Source organism: Cetorhinus maximus, chromosome 9 (assembly GCF_964194155.1).
Source record: "Cetorhinus maximus chromosome 9, sCetMax3.hap1.1, whole genome shotgun sequence".
NCBI classification, from domain to species: Eukaryota; Metazoa; Chordata; class Chondrichthyes; order Lamniformes; family Cetorhinidae; genus Cetorhinus; species Cetorhinus maximus.
The window spans coordinates 47,954,093-47,976,348 of NC_135887.1; the positions used below are offsets into that span (position 1 = coordinate 47,954,093).

The 22,256-nt window shown below is 45.2% G+C and overlaps 1 protein-coding gene across 1 annotated transcript in view; it reads left to right on the forward strand.

The window, feature by feature from the left end:
* mmp28 (matrix metallopeptidase 28) overlaps positions 1-22,256 on the forward strand; it is a 122,674-nt gene that overhangs the window by 40,826 nt on the left and 59,592 nt on the right. The window contains exon 2 of the mRNA XM_078548659.1: positions 18,793-18,872. Coding sequence (XP_078404785.1) covers positions 18,793-18,872 — 80 coding nt within the window. The remainder of the gene's footprint in view (positions 1-18,792; positions 18,873-22,256) is intronic.

Consider the following 22,256-nt stretch of genomic DNA (forward strand, 5'->3'; position numbering starts at 1 on the left):
TGTAGGCAGAGGGAAATAAGGTGCCATTAAGTCACTCGTGAATCTTTTACACAGGATTTATAGGTGTGTGCCTACTTTGATCTCCAAAATATATCTGTGCAATTGAAAAAGGATAGGGCAGGGACCTAAGGGCTCCATCCCTTTATCCTCAGCATCGTGCCATGGAATTGAGTGTTGCCCTGGCACAAAACAAAGGAAATTCGGCCATAAGAGATGTGAAGTCTGAACACCAGGCCAGGGGCGAACAGAGCTTTGTGGTGACACAGAATTGGGATCAGCCCAAGTGAGCTCCTGGGAAGCGTATGTGGAATTGGGGGCTCGGGTGTGATCCAGCTCTTTAATTTCTGTGGGAGGTTCTCCTGCTTGTCAGTCGTAACATGGTGGAAAAACTATGGAAACTCTGGGAAGATAGGCAAAAATAAGGTAAATGCCATTTATGCTGTGACATGACTCTTCTAGTGGAGTTATGCTGGAGATGAGGATGAACCCCCATAAACTTGGCTTGTATTCCCTTCAGAACAGAAGATTAGGGGATTTTATCAAGGCGTTTAAAATTATTAAAGGATTTGATAGTGGGGATATAGAGGAACTATTTCATCTGGTGGGGAGCAATCAAGAACAAGAGGGCACATTCTTAAAATTAGACCTTGGCTGCACAGGAGTGAAATCAGGAAACATTTTTTCACACAAAAAACAAAAGAAAGACTTGCATTTAGATAGTGCTTTTCAAGAACACCAGGGGCAGAAATCTCCCCCAGTCGGGGTGGGGGGGGGTGTTTGTGCAGGGGTGGGCACGGACCCAATCGGCGCCCCTGATGGAGGCGGCGGCGCCATTTTACATGGCCGGGCCAATTAAGGCCCACCCAGCGTGACGCGCGCCTGGAAGTGCTGAGCGCTCCCTGTGCGGGCAGTGGGGGGTTCCCTGGGTCGGGGACTGCGCATGTGCGCGAAAGAGCACAGAAATCTCCCTGAGGCGCAGAGGTGCCTCAGGGAGAGTACTTTCACTTATAAAACATTGAAGAAAGGTGGAAAAAAAATTTAAGGACACGTCCCCTCATGTGAAACTGTCGCATGAGCTGGGACATGTGGAATAATTTTTTCAAAATTGTTTATTTAATTAATAAACCCTTCATGAAACCTCTCCCGCCCGTGGATGAGATTTCATGAAAAATGTGAAGGCCGCCTGGGCTCTTCGCCTGCCCGCCAACCTTAAGAATGCTGCCCGTTCAACCTTAACAGCTTTAATTTCTTTGTTAACAGCCTTAATAGGCTTTTGACAGCTCAGCAGGCGCGCAGCTGATTCAGCTGCGCGCCCACTGAACTGTCAATCTAAATGATGCGCGGTGACGTTAGGACACACGCCCGCTGTCACCACGCGTCATTTTACACATTGGCGAGTGGGACCTGCCCCCACTCGCCGACCCGAAAATTGTTCCCCAGATGTGTCAAAATGATTTATAGCCAGTGAAGTATTTTTTGACGTGTAGTCACTGTTGTAATGTAGGAAATGCAGCAGCCAATTTGCAGCCAGCAAACTCCCACAAACAGAAATGTGATAATGACCAGATAATCTGTTTTTGTGATATTAGCCAGGATGTTGAGGATAACTTTCCTGCTCTTCTCTGAAATAGCGGCATGGGTTCTTTTATGTCCACCCGAGCTGGCCTCTGTTTAACATCTCACCTGAAAGGCAGCACCTCCAACAGTGCAGCACTCCCTCCACTCAGTGCTGCACTGGGAGTGTCGGCTTTGATCTTTGTACTCAGGGCCCTGGAATGGAACTTGAACACGGAATCTTGTGATTCAGATGTGAGAGTGTTACTTACCTAGCAGTTAGTGTTACTAACTAGCAGAGGAAATCTGTAACTCCTTCCCCCAAAAGGCAGAGGATGCTGTGGGGTAAATTGGAGCTTTTAAGACTGCGAATGGTAGTTTCTTGTGATGCACTTACATCAGGTGACGTGGTGCAAAGGCAGGTAAATCGAGTTGATGTATAGATCAGTCATGATCTTTATTGAATGGCAGAGTAGACTCAAGGAGCTGAATGGCCTACTCTCCTTCCTATGTATATTCACCCTCTAATTACTGTTGTAGAGATCTTTGGTGCAAGGAACCGTGCCTTAAGTTTTGGGTTTTTAGTCCTCGTTGTATATTTTAAAATAACGGCCCAAACAGGCTGGCACTGTTTGTTTATTCGACATCTGTTGGTAACCCTGCTGTACCCAATCTTCCACTCTGCTAAATTTGGCAAAGTATTATTGCAATTGCACTCAATAGGATTGGAACATGTGCTTTTTAACAATCCTGAAGGAAGCACAGTAAGTTTTACGATTTAGGAAATTATTTAAAGTGTTATCTAAAATTGAAAAATAAACTTGGTAAAGCAGGAGGCCATGGTGTAGTACAGGTTACCCAGAAGGAAAACACAGTTCGAGCCAGCCCCCTTATTTCCCAGTTTTTACTGGTATTCCATTTTAGGGTAGGGAAATGTGTAAGATGTCACATATGATACTTCAAAGTTTGATTTGCTTAGAAGTTAAACAACCTCCTTGTTCCACTTTTGTCCCATTGGCCTTGCCTCAATGAAACCACTTCTGTGGTGTTTTTGACCACATCTGACACTCATGCCTAATAGAGAAAGAAGGCAAAAGAGAGAGAGAGACGGCGTGAATGCCATGCCTGTGTATAAAAAGAGCAACTTTTAAAGCGCAATGCAGTCTCTATCTGCAAACCAGCAGTTTTGTAGTAGAAAGTAGGTAGTTTTCTCTTCTCCCTGCCACCCAGGGCACCTTTTAACAAAGAGGATTTTCACCACAAGATGCATTTAAGGAGAAGCCACGTGAGCCTGCAAAGGAGAAAGGATTAGAAGGTTATGTGGATAGATGAAGGGGGATGGGAGGAAGCTTGTGTGGAGCCTAAACACTGATGTGGACCAGTTTGACCTCTTTCTGTGGTGTAAATGTAAGAGATGAGTTTTTGAAGAGATTCCCACTTCGTAGTTTACCTTGCAATAAATGTCCTTCCTTTTGACCAATCATGTGTGATTACTGTGGAAATTCTGCCAAAGTTACTTCTGGAGCAGGACAAGGGTCAGTGAAAAAATTCGCCCGCATGGCTTAATTTTTGGTAAAACAGTAAATTCTTTATAACACACATAACGTAATGATTAAGGTAGTTAAATAAATGAGACACTGCTTTTCTCATTCCCAATAATGCAAACTGTTCTGTATATTCTGATTTCATTGGCTGACTGGTACAGCTCTAAGAGATGTGTTTACTGACAATGTTTACCATGAACTTAAGACTGAGATAAAAATTCTGTCACTGACTTGATGCTGTCTATTTTAGGGAGTGGGGAACGTGCTAGCCAATAGTTGGGTCACATTTGCCAGAGTGGTGGATCACAAGATTGGGTTTAGGTCCTGTCTCCATATCTTCCATACTGTTTCAGTTCCAACTCTAAGCATTTGTACTGCACACTGGTTAGACCACCAGGTAAACTACTTTGGATTAATTGTGGCTATCCTGCATAAAATGGAAATAATTTCACTTTATCTGTTGGCTTGTAAGGGCCTAGTGTGAAATGAGCTTGTCCAATCTCAGCCAGCGGTCTCACTCAGCACAAAATGGCCGTCTCACTGAGAGAAACACTAAGAGGGCTCGGTGTGGAAACTGGAAATGCCGCACTTGTATAATGGCTCTGTATCTAGTCTGTTATATTGGTACGGGAGGAAGATTCCACTCCTTATTAGCATTCTCTATTGCACATGTTCACAATAGAAAGAAAGCCTTGTGTTTAGTTAGCATCTTTAATAACCTCAGGATGTCCCAAAGTGCTTCACAGCTCTTGAAGTGATTTTGAAGTGTACCTTCATAACTCCCATCTCCCTCATATGCTTGTCTAGTTTCTCTTTAAATGCATCGATACGATTCACTCCTTGTGGTAGTGAGTTCCACATTCTCATCACTCTTTGGGTAAAAAAGTTTCTTCAGAATTCCCTATTGGATTTCTAGGTGACTATCTTATATTGATGGGCTCTAGTTTTGCTCTTTCCCACAAAAGGAAACATTCTCTCTGCATCCACTCTATCAAAACCTTTCATCATTTTAAAGAGATCACCCCTCAGCCTTTTCTGCAAGAGAAAAAAGTCCGAGCCTATCCTTTCCTGATATGCACACCCAGGCATTTCTGGTGTCACCCTGGTAAGAATTCTCTGCACCCTCTCCAGTGCTTTTATATCCTTTTTATAATATGGTGACCAGGACTGCACGCAGTACCCTCAGTGTGGTCTAACCAAGGTTCGATACAGGTTTAGCATGGACTATAGTGGTTCAAGAAGGCAGCTCACCAACACCTTCTCAAGGGCAATTAGGAATGGGCAATAAATGCTGGCCTAACCAGCAATGTCCACATCCCAAGAATGAATTAAAAGAAACTTCCCTACTTTTCAATTCTATCCCTCTAGAAATAAAGCCTAGTGCTTGGTTTACCTTTTTCTGGCCTTGTTAACCTGAGGCACAGCCTTTAGAGATTGTTGTATTTGTACTCTGAGATCCCTATGCTCCTGTATCCCACCTAGACTTGCATCTTCCAAGAAACAAATGATCTCCCTATTCTTCCTCCTCATTGTAGTGGTGCTGATTGAGGAATACCAAGATACCATGCTCCTTTGAATAGTGCTGCAGGATCTGAGAGGGCAGCCGGGGTCTGGGCTTAACATTTCATCTGCCATGGACCCATAGTTACCGGAGATGATAGAAAATATGACAGCGTTTAACATCTTATCTGGAAGACATCATCTGAATACTTCATTGAAGTGTCAGCCTGCATTATGAAGTCAAGTCTCTGGGGAAGGGTTTAAACCCACAACCTCTTACTCAGAGGAGAGAGTATTCACCATGGAGCCAGAAAGCTGCTTAAAATGGTTCATATTAATGCATTTCTTTGGGAAAAAAATCTTACTTTGATTGTTTGTGGTAATAAGACGTTTTTGGCAAGATATTCAGGCCTTTGTTGATCAAAACAAAGCATATATTCAGCCAATTGGCTATAAATAGAAATAGAACCATACAGCCACTTAATAACTCTCTGATGTAAGATGCGTTATTGTACAGCTTCTTAATTACTTGGCCTTGATGCTTTGTATATAATTTTCAAATACAGCAGCTTGCTGTGCGTACATGATACATCTATTTCATGTAAATAATTTAATTATTATTTCAATGAATGTCTCAGTGTGCTATATGGTGAGATCAAAACATTTTAACCATTCCAAAACCGTTAATCTAAAATATGATTGTTCTCAACTCTTTGCTTCCAACCTATCTCTCCACATTTTATTGATACTACTATGGCCATTGCTGCTCTCAATTTGGCTCTTTGATGCCTCCTAATCACTAAATCTGTCAGTGTGTCCACTGTTCCTCCTCCGTTTGGCTTCAAATTGGCTTATTAGATTATGAAAGTGCAGCTGCTCCTTTGAGGACTGTTCTGATGGTTTCCTGCACTAGGCGATATAAATAGGAGATATACAACCCCTGTGTCAATGGCAGTGGAGACACAGTGTTTTGTGAGATTAAGGTGGAATCATTACATTGTGTTTCTAATAAAAAGCTACACTACATGAATCTAAACAAAGAAACAGATGGTAAGAGGCCATAATAATTTTGCTCTCCAGAGAAAAGTGCCTAGTGTCGCAATTAAGACTTATCGTGCTACGTGCTACTGTCTTTTCCTTTTATAATCTGCAACCTTTTAAAACCCAAACTTAGTTCCATCTAACCTCTTGCCTCATTTCTTACTCTTTCCAGCCAGGATGGTGCATTGCGTTGAAGACCTTGATGCTAGATTTCTCAAGGCTGGAGAAATAAATTTTCATGCCCTGATCCAGTGCTCCAATGATTTGTTATGAAGTGCAACTTAGATCATCTTTCATTTTTGTCATTTTTGCGCTGGCGCCATTTTGGTCTATCTCAGGATAACAGTGTCGCTGGCCAGCCCAACCTTTATTGCCCATCCCTACTTGAACTGTGAAGTTTGCAGTGGGCTGATACATGTTTACTTTAGGAGTTAGGTAAGAACATAAATGCTCCTTTCAGGAATATAGGGCAGAATCTTCTGACTGGCGTGTGGGTGGCAGAGCCCGCACGCCAGCGCTTAAAATGTCGCGTGAGCGTCCCGACATCAGCGCACGGCATCGCGATATTTCGGTCGGCAGGTGCACTATGCAGCAGGACGCGCGCCCGCCATTAATTAAACTGTCTTTGCCATGTCAGGCCGGAGTTGAGGTGAATTCTTGACCAAGTCACTTTACATTTTCTGAAATTTCAGGGATGCTGATTTTTTTTGAACTATCTGTATACAGATCTGGCTTGCCTTAGTGAGCAGAAATCAGAAGGTGTTCCTAGCAAATTGCTCGGGTTCAACTGACGTGAAAGAGCCCATCACTTACTTTTTTGTCGTACCTGACATGTAGTAAGTCATATCTTAAAAACTCTTATCATTTGTTTAATTCTTTCAGCGCTTGGATTGGGATAGAAACGCCAAAGGCAATCCTCATGTCCCCAACGCAGCATTGAGTTCCCTACTTCCCTCCCTCTGGATTTTCAGGCAAACCTCATGCCTGGTGCTCACATGCTCTGCTTGAAGCAGGCGGGCATCTCTTTAGGGACCCCAATGCCAATTCCATCTCCACTTGAGTTGTGGCCACCCATTGAGAGGATGGCAACAAAGTGGCAATGTTACTGGGACAGTAATCCAGAGGCCTGGATTAATGCTTCAGAGACATGGGCCGGTTGGGAGAGGGTGCGGGTGGGCACAGAGCCGATCGCCCCCCGCGATCGGCTGCGCGTTGCCATTTTATGTGGGCGGGCCAATTAAGGCATGCGTGCAAAGGAGCGTAGGAATCTCCCTGAGGCACAGAGCTGCCTCAGGGAGATTAACTTTAGATTTAAAGTTTAAAATAAAGAAAGTTGAAAATCATTTACACATGTCCCAAGCATCACTTGAGTTGGGACATGTTTATGAAATGTTAAAAAAATTTTTATTAATGTAATAAACACTTCATGAAACCTCATCCTGCCCGTGGATGAGGTTTCATGAAAAATGCGCCTTCGCATTTCATCGGCATCACAGATGCCAATCTTCAGTCAATTCAATTCACTCCACATGATATCAAGAAATTGCTGAAAGCACTGGATACAGCAAAGACTAGGGCCCTGACAACACTCCAGTCATAGTACTGAAGACTTGCTCTCCAGTGCTAGCCGCATCCTTAGCCAAGCTTTTCCAGTAAAGATACAATACTGGCATCTACCGGACAATGTGGAAAATAGCTCAGGTATACCCTGTCCACAAAAAACAGGACAAATCCAATGTGGCCAATTACTGCCCCATCAGTCTACTCTTGATCATCAGCAAAGTGATGGAAAGTAGAATTGATGGTGCTGTCAAACGACACTAATTAGCAACAATTTATTCACTGATGCTTAGTTTGGGTTCTGCCAGGGTCATTCAGCTCCACATCTCATTACAGCCTTAGCCCAAACATAGACAAATGACCTGAACTCAAGAAGTGAGGTGAGGGTGACTGCCCTTGACATAAATGCAACATTTGACCATGTGTGGCACCAAAGAGCCTTAGCAAAACAGAAGTCAATAGGAATCAGGGGAGAACTCTCCACTGGCTGAAGTCATACCTGGCACAAAGGAAAATGGTTGTCTTTGTTGGAGGCCAATCATCTCAGTCTCAGGACACCACTGTAGGAGTTTTTCAGGGCAGTGTCCCAGCTGCAACCATCATAAGCTGCTTTATCAATGACCTTCCCTCCATCATCAGGTCAGAAGTTGGGATGTTCACTGATGTTTGCATAGCGTTCAGTACCATTTGCAACTCCTCAGATACTGAAGCAGTCTATGCCCTCATGCAGCAAGACCTGGACAATATCCAGGCTTTAAGATGCTGCAGCAATCCTTCTCGCTCAGTTGCTCTGCCTGATTTCCTGTCCCCAGATCAGAGATCAGCCTGCTGGGTAGCAGGTTTGGCAATGGCACCTCAATGTAATGAGGATCCCTGAACTAAAATTGATCATACCCCATGCTGACTCTTCCAGGTGGCTGCTGGGCACTCTCCACTCATCCTCCATCAAATTAACAGACAGCACCAAAATTGGTGTCTCGGCTTCCCTTCCTTCAGTCATGATGCTGCTCAGTGTACAGCTATGTCTTTTATTTTATTCTTTTATCTAGTCTACATGATTTTTTTCTGCATTGCCAATGACTCATGGATCCAGCAGGGAATAGAATTTGATATGTCCACAATGCCCTCAAACACACCCTCACTCTAGTGTTGCCAACCCTTCAGGATTGGCCTGGAGTGGCCAGGAATTGAAGATCAATCTTCGGGACACAGCTTTGTGCAACCCTGGGGAAAAATCATAGGGACATTAAAAAAGATTCTGCTTTTTAAAATCATTTTCTTTGAACATTTCTCTTTACCAGTTATAAAAATATTGAAAATGGGGAAAAAGGTTGTTTGGCTGACAGTCAAGGGTCATCCAATTGGTTAATGAGACTTTTTGCTTTCCAGTTGGTAGAAGAAGGCAGTATGTCACAAGGATGGATGTGTTGGTCGACTAATGGCTGGGGTGTGGGGGCTAGTCATGTGATGAAACCTCAAGGGACACATTTAATCACAGTTGGCAACCCTACCTCATCCCAATCCTCTCCCCATGGCCGAACAGAATATTCTCGCTTCACAGGCTCATGTATGAAGGACCAGCCACTGAAGTGACCCCTGATCGACCATGATTGCAGCAGGAGAGGGACATAAATGAGAGGAAGAGGTGAACGGGAGTAAATCTGCACTCACAAACTGATGTTTCTGAATGTGGGACACATGTATAATGGATACTGTCCCTGTTTTCTCACTCCATAATTAGGCGCTATTTTGTTTTTAACTGCAGGCAGGAAATAATATTGAACTGCTTGGCTTGAGTTTATTAGTGTTTCAGCTTGGCAACAAGACTGCTCTTAAAAGAAAGTTCTATGTTTAAAGAAGAACTCCATTCCTGTATATGGTGTTGATGCAACTTTTATGTTTAGTATGAAACTATGTTCTAAGTTTAACAAGGGGGTTAAGTGCAAGGTTCAAATGCCTCTCCACTTAGTTGTTCATTCCTGAGCTGGGATTAGCAGCATAAATTAGTTCATCAAAACAACCAATATGGTGGAAATCAGTCATTCTTGTGATTACTGCACAACTAGTTATACACACTAATAAGGCAGCAAGTGCAAATTATGAATATCACCCCCATTCTTTGGGCAACAGGTGGTCGATCATGTGTTGAAACGGTTCCTTTGCTCGTGTTGTGCCCTTCCCCCTTACGCCAATTTTTTCCATCTGTGCAATTCCCTGTGGCATCTCCATGATCATGGCGTTGTTCCCAGAGTGCCAGCCTACTGGGGTTCTGTTCCCAGTTGTACCAGTGTGGACAGGAATCAGAGGGAGAAAAGTTCCATCCTGGACAGCTCTTGTGAATCCTGCTTCTTTGTGGCCTTGCCAGGGCTTTGAGGGCTTGTTTACTCGCCCACCTTTTCAATCATGGGTGGAGCAACTAAAATAAATAAGAGCGGGGCAGGCAGGTTTTACCCTCTGTTAGCCCCGTTGAAATATTTAGCTTCCCGGCAATCTACTGGGGCAAAGCTTTCCTTCGTATGCTTTGTTTATGCATAGTCTGCCACTACTTCTACTTACCAAAAAAGGGAAAGACTTACGTTGTAAAGCATTGAGGTACTTTACTACAGCCAATGAAATGTCCTTAGAGCAGTAACTACACTTTAATGCAGCAGCCATTTTGCACACAAGGTCCCACAAACAACAATTAAACAAATGACCAGATAATTTGTTTGCCTTGTGGCTTGAGGAATAAATATTAGTCAGGGAGGACTCCCTTGTTCTTCTTCAAAATAGTGCCTTGGGATCCTTTACCTCTAGCTGAGGAGGCAGTTTAACACCTCATCTCCACAGTGCAGGATTCTTCCAATACTGCACAGGAGTGTCAGACTAGATCATACCTCTAGAGTGAGACTTGGACCCACAACCTTCTGACTCAGAGGCAAAAGATCTACCATTGAGCCATCGTTGACATCTGAGTAGGACCCAGGAGGATAGAAGGGTGACCTTTCATAGATGTATGGTTATGTCTTGTGTTAATTTGGAACACAATTACAGGCCTTCCAGATTTCAATCTCAAATCCATTCAGAGGATATCACAGAAGTTTAGCCAATGAGCACCCTTAACATTTGTTTGAGGCTTATTACGACATCTTTGATCAATGAAGCACAGATGCTTCTTGATGTCCACTTGCTGTAATTTTCTCAATAGCTCATTCATATATTATTATTCCATATATAAACCATCAAACCCGGATTGGCTCAGATTCCACTTTGTAATATTCTCTATTTTGGATGTGTAGGAATATTTAACTGAACATTGACTGAATATTTAAACTTGATAGAAGATTAGCCTCTGAAACAGACCTATCTGGATTGGGCCATTGTGGAAATGCCTGGTCCATGATGAAAATGATAACTCTCTGACATACAAGAGCAAACTTGCACCTTGTCAACTGTATTCCACTAACTTAGCACTTAAGACAGCCTTATTTCAGATTCCGGTTGAAAAATCCCTGAATTTTCCAGTGAGTGAAAACGCCATATCATGTGCTATTGAGGCACATGGATCAGTAGATGGCAGGGTTGGTTCACAGTCTAAGCTGAGTTAGATGGCCTCAGCAGGGACAGTAGTTGAGGGGCTACAATTGGTCTCAGGGCTAAGGAAGGGGAAAGTTCAGTCAGGGCTCCCGCTCCAGATCTCAGTCTAGACAGCCCTGGTTGAAAGTTAAGTGTGCAGGACAGGTATAAGATCATCCTTAACTGCAATGACCCCCTAGGAGTGAATAACTGGTTGAAATAGGCCTGGACATAAAGATTGGCCACATGACCAAGATGCTGGAGGGTTGCTTCCACATGAGGGAGTGTCTCCAAGTGTCGCTGTCTTTGGTGGGGAGCCGGAAGGAATGTAAATTGGAAGAATAATTGATGTAAGATGGTCCACTGGCTTTAATTCTGATGGATCCTCTTTGCTGGTTGTCTGGCTGGGTATTCCTTCACACAGCATAAACTTCTACCACCCTCTCCTTGGGTTGAGCAGAAAGGAAAGAGGCAACTTAGTTCAAATTTCGAAATGAATCTGAGAAGCGAGTCTGTGTTAGGCCTTTCCTGACCCTGGGTAGGTCACCATTCGCAATGGTTTGATTAATTCCTAGAATGATAAGTGTGCGACTATAATGAATTGAAATTGGGCAGCATCTGATAAAGGAAGCTTAACAACTTGGGCTGGGCCCTTCATTAAAACTTTTGACCATAATTAGAACTGTAACAATGGACAATCAATTATAATATGTAGATGACACTGAATTACAGGAAAGCAGTGTTTAAGAAACTCAGTGACCCTGCATTCCTGTGGAACAACATCAATACTTCTGTGTTGCTACAATTCAGTTTGTAGTATTATTGTCTCTGGTTTACAGAGACTGCATAAGTCAAATTTCCTATATTTAAAGAAAGAAAGAACTTTCACTTATACAAGACCTTTGGTGACAGCAGGATGTCCCAAGGCACTTTACAACCAATGGGGTGCTTTTAAAATGTAGTCACTGTTATAAAATTGGGAAATGTGGCAGCCAATTTTGATTACAACAAAGTCCAACAAAGAGCAATGTGATAATAATCAGATCATTGTTTTTTTACATGATATTCCTTGAGGGATAAATCTGGGCTAAGATGCTAGGAGAACTCCTCTGCTGTTCTTCCAATAGTGCCATGGGATCAACATCCACCTGAGAGGGCAGACAAGGCCTCAATTTAACATCTGTTATGGACAGGGGAGAGAGCAAACCGAATTCCTTTATTTTCCTCGCTGTCTGTCCATAAGCAGAGGTGTTTTCATTTTTGCAATTGACTGTGGCGTGTTTCCCAAACCCTGTGTTTGTGAAGTCAATTTTTAAAGTGACTTGCAGCAAACTCTCTTTAGGGTTAAATCAGAAGTATTTTTTATTCATACATTCAAACCCAGAGGATGGCCGTCGCCACTACATACACGCACACAAGAAGGAAATAGGAAAGAAAAGAGTTTTACAGCGAGCGACAAAATTTTCCATGCCCGTTGGTGTTGGGCGGCATGATTGGCGTGAGCGGACAATATGGTGGGAAGGCCAAAAATCGGTTTCATGCCGTCATGAGACCAGTTTACAATCGTACACTCTGCCCGTCAATAGCGGGCTGTGTTTCCTGCCGCCGCACGTTGGAAACTTCACTTTAATATATTTGCATATCATTATAAGCCCTGCTCACTGGAATCATTCCCCCCCACATCAAATTTACTGCCCACGTTGGTGGGAAAACACACCGGCGCAGAACACATCTTGACAAGCATGACGTGTAGAAGTCTGAACTTACCATCAGGGCCTTGGTCATATCGTGGCTTCCGTACCCCCCAAGCCCCTTCTTACCACCACCCAGCCCCCTTCCCCCCAAACCCCTCTCTCTTACCGCCACCCAAGCCCCTCCTCTTCCCCTGACACTGCTGGTGGGAGGTGTTGTGGAGGTGGCTCTGACTTTGGCAACACACACACAGACACACACACACAACGCAAATAAACCCAGCAGGTTTGGTGCCTGGTTGTGTGGGCCATGTTGGTGAATTTTATGTGTGGTTGGCTGGTTTGCTTATCACTTGGGTGTTGCAGCTGCTCTGCCAGTATTGAGATTTTGGTGTGAGATTTAGATCTTGAATTGCTGTGTTCTGTGTCAAACTGAGGCACGTGGTGCAGCAAGAGCGGGGAATATGCTTTTTTGGTGAAATGGTGTGTTTTGTTGCTCAGCAACCATAGCTGATAAGACATCGGAGGAGCAGAAGATGCTGGAGTCCTACAGTAACCGGACCTTGGGGGAATACGTGCATCACATGCAAGGTGGATTCTCATGGACATGATTTGTTGAGTGCCTGCTTTGAACATCAGTGTCTTGGCCATTGTCTGTCAAGGGGGTGGGAGAGGAAGGTGTAGGTTTGACTGGGAAAGGAAGGTGTACCGGGGGAGGGGAGGGTGAGGTTGGGAGGGGGGGGAATCGATGGTCATAGAGTCATAGAGTTATACAGCACAGAAACAGGCCCTTTGGCCCATCGTGTCCATGCCAGCCATCAAACACCTATCTGTTCTTGTCCCATTTTCCAGCACTTGGCTGGTAGCCCTGTATGCTATGGCATTTCAAGTGTTTATCTAAATACTTCTGGTGTCGGGGAGGTGAGGTGGAGGTGGGGGGGGTGGGGCGGGGGGGAGGGGGGGAGGGTGGGAAAGCATGGTGGGGAGGAGGGTGTAACGGGGAGAATACAGCAACTGGGGAGGTAGTTGTTAGGGGAGAAGAAGGTGTAAGGGAAGGAGTTCAGAGGTAGGAAGGAGTCCAGGGGGAGGAAGGAGTCCAGGGGGAGGAAGGAGTCCAGGGTGGAGGAAGGAGTAAGGCGGGGGGTGGGGGATGTGCAGGTGAACGTGCAAGGGAGGGGCCTGTGGAGTTGATGACTGCCTCCTGGGGAGCAAACTGAGGGTGGGTGTGGTTGGAGGGGATGGTGAAAATGAGAGAGGCCAGAGTGAGCTGATAGGGTGAGGGTGTGATGATAGCGGTAGAAGGGATGGCGAGGGTGTTTGGTGGGGACTCGGAGGCAGACACAGACACTGGGGGTGGGAATGTGGAGGTCGGGGAGGTCAATGTGGATGGGGGTGGGTGTCTCAGGAAGATAGGGAATGTGCACGTTCACCTAGACATTCCAGAAAGAAAAGGGTTGTGGCTGGTAGGTGACGATGGAGAGGTGGAAGGTGATGCCAGGGGGGTCAACAGTGATGGGGGAAAGGATGTGGGTGACTGGGGGAGGGAGATAAATGGGGAGTTGAAGACAAACTTTACCAGCACCATGCTTCTAATATCGAAAGTGAGCGGAGCCTCGTGTTTGGTGGGTACAGGTGCAGCATGAGAGTGTGATCAGTGGGCGGGCAGAGATGCAGGTCAGCTCAGATAGACAACTGAAAGTGAACCTCAGCAGGCAGCATTGAAAATGATCAGGATATTGAGATGAGTGTGATGGATGAACCCTACACGTGCGTGTGAGAATGCTTGCATGAGGCTCCGAAAGTCCCTGCCACACACACACTTCTCCCTCCAGAATCACTCGTGGGCCGGCTGCATACAGCTGAACTCTGGTGAGTGAGGGATGCGGGGGTAGGACTCATGAAGCCAGACAATGAAGTTGAAAGACAGCACTACACATTATTTAGTGAAAGTGAATATATTTTCAACTTATAAGGTGATAATATGTGTTCACCTGTGCAACCACTTGTGATCAGAAATTCTTGACTTTTCTAGGCCTAACACTACTAGGTGCTGCCCTGACATCTGCAGCAGGGCTGGAGACAGCCTGTGTAATGGTTGGACCTATTGCCTCTGATGCCTTTGGCTTGTATGCTCCGGAGAGTCGGCTTGCTTTGCCTTTCCTCCTGTGGGCCAGCTGCTTCTTCTGCGGTGACAGAGGACGAGGTTGAGGGGGTCACAGGCAAACGGGACTCAAAGGGAGAGAACAGCCTCTGAGATTCCTGAATGGATGACCCAGGGGCGTTCAGCTGCCGCTCCTCCTCCCTTGGGGTGCCAGAGAGCCCTGGCCTGACCCCTTGAGGGGAAGGAGCACCTGGAGGGACATTGAGGTGCCCATTTTCCTCTTGCGTTGCCAATGCAGGAACTCACCCATGGCTACTGTGATGGAGTTCAGGTCTGCACACTACTCTGCATTCTGCTGGACCAGAGTCTCCATGGCGCCTGCCATCCTTCCCATGGAGACCTCCATACTCGCACCACTTCCTCAGAGCTCAGGCAGACACACTCCTCTGACTCGCATACCACTCTGTTGAGGGCTTTCAACAGCTCTGTGTGATGTCGCCCCACCTTCGGCTGACTCTCCACAATGAGTTGGAAGGCCAAATCCAGAGGCTCATCATCTGACTCGGGCCTCACAGATCTCTCTTCCCCATCAGTCCCCTGAGTGCCAGGGAGCTTGGCTGAACCTGCCTCTGCCTGTTGTGGACATGTGTCTATGCAGTGACCACCAGATTGTGAACCTGAGCCTGCTCTAGATCTAGGTCCCACTGAGGTGTGTCTCTCTGTGCTGGTGCAGGACCTGGGTAAGCGCTGTGATGGATCTTCCAGGCTGCTTATTTCCAGTTCTTCAAAGGAGGAGGTGTCCTCTTGGCTGGAGGTGAGGATCTGGATTGAGCTGAGGGACTGGCTGGCTGAGGGTGTTGGTCGCTTGGCAGAGCTCCCTGTGAACCAAAGTAGAGATAATTAGAGAGGGATGCTGTGGTGCAGGATCCTCAGGTGGGTGTTCACCGCTGACCTCACTGTCGCCACAGGCAGGGTCCACATCCTCAGCAGTCAGCATGATGGCACACCCCTCCTAATGTGAGACACTCCATCCCCAGTCTGGGACCTCTCCCTGCTGCTATGAGTCAGCTGCTCCTGTATGAAAACAGATGGAGAGAGTGTAAACAGGACACGTGGCGCTGCATGGAATGTTTGTGTGGTGAGCGGAGACATGGACAGGATGAGGATGTGAGCTCAAGAGGATATGAGCCTGATGGAGATGTGAGGGTGCGTGTGAGAGTTAGTGGTGTTGTCCCTTGAGGTGTGAGATCCCTGTGGATATGTGAGTTTGTGAGTGTGCAAGTTGAGAGTGATGAGAAGAGTGACTTATCCTGATGGAATGGAGGAGATCATTCATCCTCTTCCTGCACTGGATGACTGTCCTCTTTTGCAGGGCATTGGCACTGACCACCGCTGCCACAGCCGCCCATGCTGGATTGGTGACCTTGCTTGCTGGTCTTGGCGCAGAGCGAGACTAGAGGACATTGCAGTGGGCCTCCATTGCGTCCAGTAGGTGCTCAGGGGAGGCGTCGCTAAATCTGGGAGTAGCACATTTCCTCCCTTTGGCAGCCATCAGTTCCCAGCGGTTTCCTATCCCTTGAAGAGTGCTAGATCTGTGCAGGGGTGGCCTTTAAATATGACACCCCGTTTACTGAAGGCCTGATGTGAAGGCAGGTTGGCGAATGAGAGGGCAGTGACCTGGTGTGTTTCCCGGGAATGCATTATTAATAAGGTGGGATTAGGATGATACAGTGTGAAAAGTCACCATTGCGGTCAGATGGTAAAACATCGTTTTTCCCTCCCACTACCGGACTTACTACAAACCTGGGATGAGTCCGGCCTAGGAATGACTTTAAAAAAAAAGAACCAAAGGCATGGATATTAATTGACATGAATGTCAGAGTCCAGCGAGGTTCCTTCATGTAGGAGTTAAAGTTCAGGCGGGTTCAGCTAGCTGAAAGCAGGAGTTGCCAAATTCCTTCAAGGTTGGTGATGATGCAGCAAGATGAGGTTGGTATATAGAGACTTGCTGTGATCTACAGGCGATGACAGGAATCTGCCAGAGAACCAGGCTTTGAGGAGGTTTAGACTTGAGGCAGGCTTTGTTGTCAGCCTGGAGTCCAGCTTCGGCGTTGACAGGCTGGATGTTAACAACAGACTGCCCTGGAAGCCCAGGAATGTAACATTCAAAATTGTCAAAGGGCAGAGCAGTTTAAGTCATGTGGCGTTGCCCGTTGATGAGTCGGTTTCAGGTTAACAATCAGTTTCTATGGGCAGAATTTCACCCATGTCGGGTGGGCTCAGGGGGGTGGGCGGGGGCGGTCGGAAAGCTGACCTTCGCGCTTGTGCATAAGTGCGCACTTCACACTCTCCCTGAGGCACAGAGCTGCTTCAGGGAGATGAAGTGTTATAAAAAATAATAAAGAAAATAAAAATGTAATGAAACATGTCCCCTCATGTGACTCTGGCACATGAGCAGGGCCATGTTATTAATTAAGTTTTTTAAAATTTTTATTTCATTTTTATTTGCTTTAGGAAACCTCATCCCACCTGTGATTGAGGCTTCCTAAAAAATGCAAAGGCCACTTGGCCTTTTCGCCTGCCCGCTAACTGTAAGTCTGGATGGGCAGCGAAAAATGTCAGTCAGTTGAGACTTTAATGGCCTTAACAGTCCCTTTTAATCGTTGGCGGGCATGCTGCTGAAATGAAATATTGCGTGATTGTGCGTTGATGTCAGGACGCCCACCCAACATCAACGAACGTCATTTTATGCTCGAGTGGGTTGGACGCGCCCGCTGAGCTAAAAATTTTTTACCCTATATTTCTGGTCAAAATCCATTGTTCACCTTAGGAGATAGATGGTGGCTATTAGCGTCTCCGCAGGCATAATGGGTTTCGATGGCTCCCCCTCGGTTATAAGTCCAGGCTGGGGAGACAGATTGTCTGCTGCTCCCGTGTTTCATTGTTTGTAATGGGGTTCACACAATGATAGGTTTGAGACTCCACAAGGATGAGGGTTGAGCTTTGTCCTGTTATTACTGTTGGAAGTTTACAGAACTGTAGCCAACATGCAAATCATGGGCTGTGTAGCAGCCATGTTTCTGGTATAGCAAAGTCCATTTTTAATAAGCAGAAGGTAAGGTGTGATTTAAACAGTTTATGATTTCTTTCACATCTTATGGACATGACACATCTCATTCAAAAGATAACACGTGTGACGGTGCAGCACTCCCTCAGTACTGCACTGATATGCCAGCCCTTCCTTTGGGGCTACATTTAACAGTGATTTCTCTCAGATGCACAGAATTGAAAGCAAATTCTTAAACTGCTGTGAATAGAACAAAACTGCAAACGCAAGACAATTAGTTACTCGGCAGCACGCCCCTTGCACTTGGATCAGAAAGAAGAACAAGACAGGCAGATTGACATTCTAGTTCAACACCATGTTTACGACCTCAGCATCACAAATAACCACTAAAATTCACAGGGATATAAGGTGTCACTAACCAACTGTTTTTAAGATATGATCAGTCCAAGTAGTGCAGGTGAGCTATTTTTGGAGTGCCACCAAAATAATATAACCTAATTAAACCACTTCTTCTCAGGTTATAATTCAGTAAATGTTCCACACTTTCTTTATATATAAAGCAAGTTACAAAGGGCTATTAACATCATCAACTTATCGTGGTCATCATGTGCTAACTTGTAGTGTCGCAGAATGACAGACAAGGAAGCTGGTTTGCAGTTTTCATGGAAATGCAGAAAGGCTCCCTAAAAATCCTGGGAAATACTAAAATACCATTCATCAAAAAGCAAATTTGACTTATTCAGTCAACTACAAGCACCGGACATGCGTACACGCCCATAATTCACCCATGAGGGAAGGTTTTCTTTGTACACTACGTGTAGCAAAATGGCGAACCAAGTTATAAAGAATTCACTCATTACTGCACACAGTGTGCAGAGAAATTCTTCCGCCATGTCATGCTCCTGCCATCAGTGATACTAAATCAGCAGAGGCTTTTTCCAGAAGAAGGGAAGGAATATTAGATGGACATAAATCCAGTGAGGTTCCCTCTTCAACTGCTGAGAGTTTATTGGATCCACTAGCCATTCTGGTAGATCAAAAGAAAGTTAGAAGGACAATATTGACTTATTAACTAGTCAAAAGTGTGGATAATGATATTTAATAAAAAATAATAACACTGCTGATTTTCATTCAGTTGCTCTGACTTTAATAGATTTCTCTTTCTTTTTCTTTCCCAAGGCATTTTTAAGAAAATACGGATACCTTGAACCTGGCCCTCCCGAGGAATTGACTTCAGCTCAGGTCAAAGAAGCAGTGAGGTGAGGTTTTTATCTACAGACACTGAAGTGATATTAGGATAACATCAACACTGCATACCCAAAGGTTAACTGATCAGTTGCTGCATCAAGGGCCTTTGCAACCAGGATGGAATTTAATCCCCCCGCTCCAGAGGTGGGTTGGGAGGCAAGTGGATGGTATATAATGGGACAGGAAGGTTAGGGGTGGAGACCTAGTCTCCTTCCCGACTCACTCCAATTAAAGCCCAGGGTGGGGAGGTCTGAGAATGGCCTTCCTGCCTGGAGGCCAAGTTAGGCTCTTAAACCATCCACTCAAGAGCCTCATCCCACCACCACTGGTATTCAACCAGTGGCAGGTGGCAGCCTTGACTTGGCAGGTATACCTGAAGCGTGGGGGATCTCTACTTTTCTGCCATCTCGACTCCAACGGAGAGAGCTGCCAGCAGAAAAGGAGGGACCCGCTGGAAGGTATCCTCCTGCCCTTGAAATGGCTCCTCCCTCACTTCACTGGGTCTCTCTGACCGACCCTGGCGATCCTGCCCCACTCACCATTACCCCAGGACTGATCTTCAGCCTGGGCCTACTGCAGTACCGGCAGTGACCACCGCTCCCAATGGCGTTGCTGGTACTGGAGAGCTGCTGGCCTCTGATTAACCAGCAGTTCTTTGGGTGGGATATCCACCCCACAGTAGGAAAACTGGCCCCCAGTGGAGCCGGGAACCCTGACTACAGCCAGTGGGCTGCCTGATTGGGACTTTATCCCAATGGGACTCCTGGCCATGGTGGGTTTGCCACCAGCCATCCAGCCAGTAGAGGGGAGCACTGTCATGACCATTAAATTCCACCCTTACACCATGACCTTCATTTTGTGTTGGATTTTTTCTGGGAGTACCAGTTGTAATGAAGAACTGGCATTTTGTAAGCCTGCTGGGAGATCAACTTTTTTGTTTTATTTGGCTTTAATTCAAGGAGTTTGAATATCTGTTTTGGTGTTGTAGCATAGATTAGAGGGTTATAAGTTAGAGATCGCATTCAGGTTACTAATGTTGAGGAGTTTCCATTTCAGAGATAGAGAACCGGGTCTGCATTTTTTCCATTGCTCAGGCCTTGACCTTTTGAAGGGTAGTTTTCAATTTTCAACAGGCAGTAACCTAGCAGAACTGGCTCTACTAAAGGAGTCAAAAAAAAAGGATCTGCCAAGATCAAGACCTATCTGTGCAGCTCCATCAACTATATTTGGACAGGTTGGTGATGAATAGCTTGACATAAACCAGAAAAGGCAACAACTCAAAATCTGTCGACTGCAAATGTAGCTCAACTAGTTCCCTTGTGGAGAAATGTAAACTAACTGTTAATGGTTTTGAGGGGGAAAATAAGCAATGCACCAGGTTTTGCTGGAAAGGGGCATCTCACCCCATGTCCTGTCAATTAACCCCTCACCGTAAGTTGCTGCAAGTTCAAGAAGATAATGGCACCAAAAGGACACCTGGGGCCTTGGTGAACAAAATGACCAACTGTGCATCTCCTGAACCAATGAAATTTAAGGATTGAGAATGAAACAGAGGAACAATGGAAAGACAGGTTTTTGGCGCCTCAGGGCATCAAGGGGTTTGGGGAGAGGGCAGGAGAGTGGATTTGAGGCAGAAGATCAGCCATGATTGTGTTGAGTGGTGGAGCAGGCTCAGGGGGGTGCCGTGTGGTCATCTCTTGTGTCTATTTCTTATGTTCTTAAATTTTAGAAGGACATTGGCCGAATTAGATTGAAATTAGTTACAGAAAGAGAAATAAGGAGAGGGATGGAAAGATTAGATTGAGAGAAAGAAATAGATATTGTAAAGGAAAGGTAAGAAAAATATTAAAACATGAAAATTTAAATAATCTCCAACGACAATTTACTACCTGTAACAATGTAACAGTTTAAATTGTTCCCTTTCTGGGCCACAGAGCATTGCAGAAATATAAATCTCTTCATTAACTGGGCACTCATGATGTCAAGTAACAGCTCTAACTTCCTGAGGGAAGTTTAATTGACCATTAATACACAAATGCAGCAATTTCACGAAACGCACAGGGAGTTTGAGGGCACGTTGCTGTTTTCGCAAAGCTAAATGCGTTCAGGGCAATATCAAGGGCTGGACAATATCAATGGTGATATTCATTGCCATTCAGTGCATCATTACTTTGGCAGCAAAAACTGGCCCAATGATTTGATTCTACACAAATTTATTAAATGCATAGTTGTAGCCAAGCTAGTTTAAACATGTAAGAATTGTTAAATTAGCTTTTTAACAAACTGATTTAAGAACAAGTATGAAGATACCTGCTGTTACAATGTATAAGGCTGCACTGTCCACATGGAATGACTGACTCATCTCCAATCTCCCATTGCCAGGCATTTCATTTAAAACCAATTCAATCCAAAAGAAGCTCCATTTAGTTCTTCCCTCCTCCAATGGGGAATAGCCAACAATTTGTCACAAGACAATTGCCAAGTGCAGGATTGAACCCTTGCTTAGTGGGCAGCAGATTCTAGCAACTCCCAAGAGTGGTACATTGAAGAGCGCAAACTCACCATAAAATGTGTGGATTCATTGCCCATATCCCCCAACCACAGCATGAACCTACATTAGATCCCACTGAACTTCTGGAAGGCTGGTTTCCTCTCTGCAACACAAATACAGCAGGCACCAAATCCTACCCGACCTCTGAGTAATCTCTTCCAGCCTCGCTCATTGTCAAAGTTCAGACTTCCCTCCTCATCCATATTTACCATTGACACCTGCCTTCGGTGTGGTGGCTCAATCTAAACAAGGCTTGGACTATATCAGTTAGTCTGATGATCTCGATGTTCGCTGTCAAGCTTACACAGAGTCAGTGACTTGCACCATTTATACCCTCAGAAATGCAAGCCTTTTCCAAAAGTCTGTGTATGCGTGTATGTTATGATCCCCAGCTGAGATTACCCCTGGATAAGCCTGATCCCAGGGTGGAGCCCAGCTTGATATATCCTAACTTTTATTAGTTTGTTTAGATACATGGCGAGGGGTTACTGAACAGAGTCACTGGAGTCAGTTAATGAACTTTTAACAAAAGCATAAAACATTTATTAAACAAGAAAAGATGAACTATATTACAATACTCCTTCAACCACAACTATACCTTTACAGATATATACAGATTTGTAAGAATAACACAAGTTACAAAAGCTATCTTATACTCTAATGTTTACAGTAAGTACACAGTCCATGTAAACCAATAGGCACCCTGTGGTCAGACACACCACACTCTGAAACCAAGTGACAGATGCCACAAAGACAGATGCTATGGATCTCTTCATAACTCCCCCCAGACGCTTGTCACACCGTGAGCTGACCAGTCTCACTGAACTCCGGCTTTCACACGACG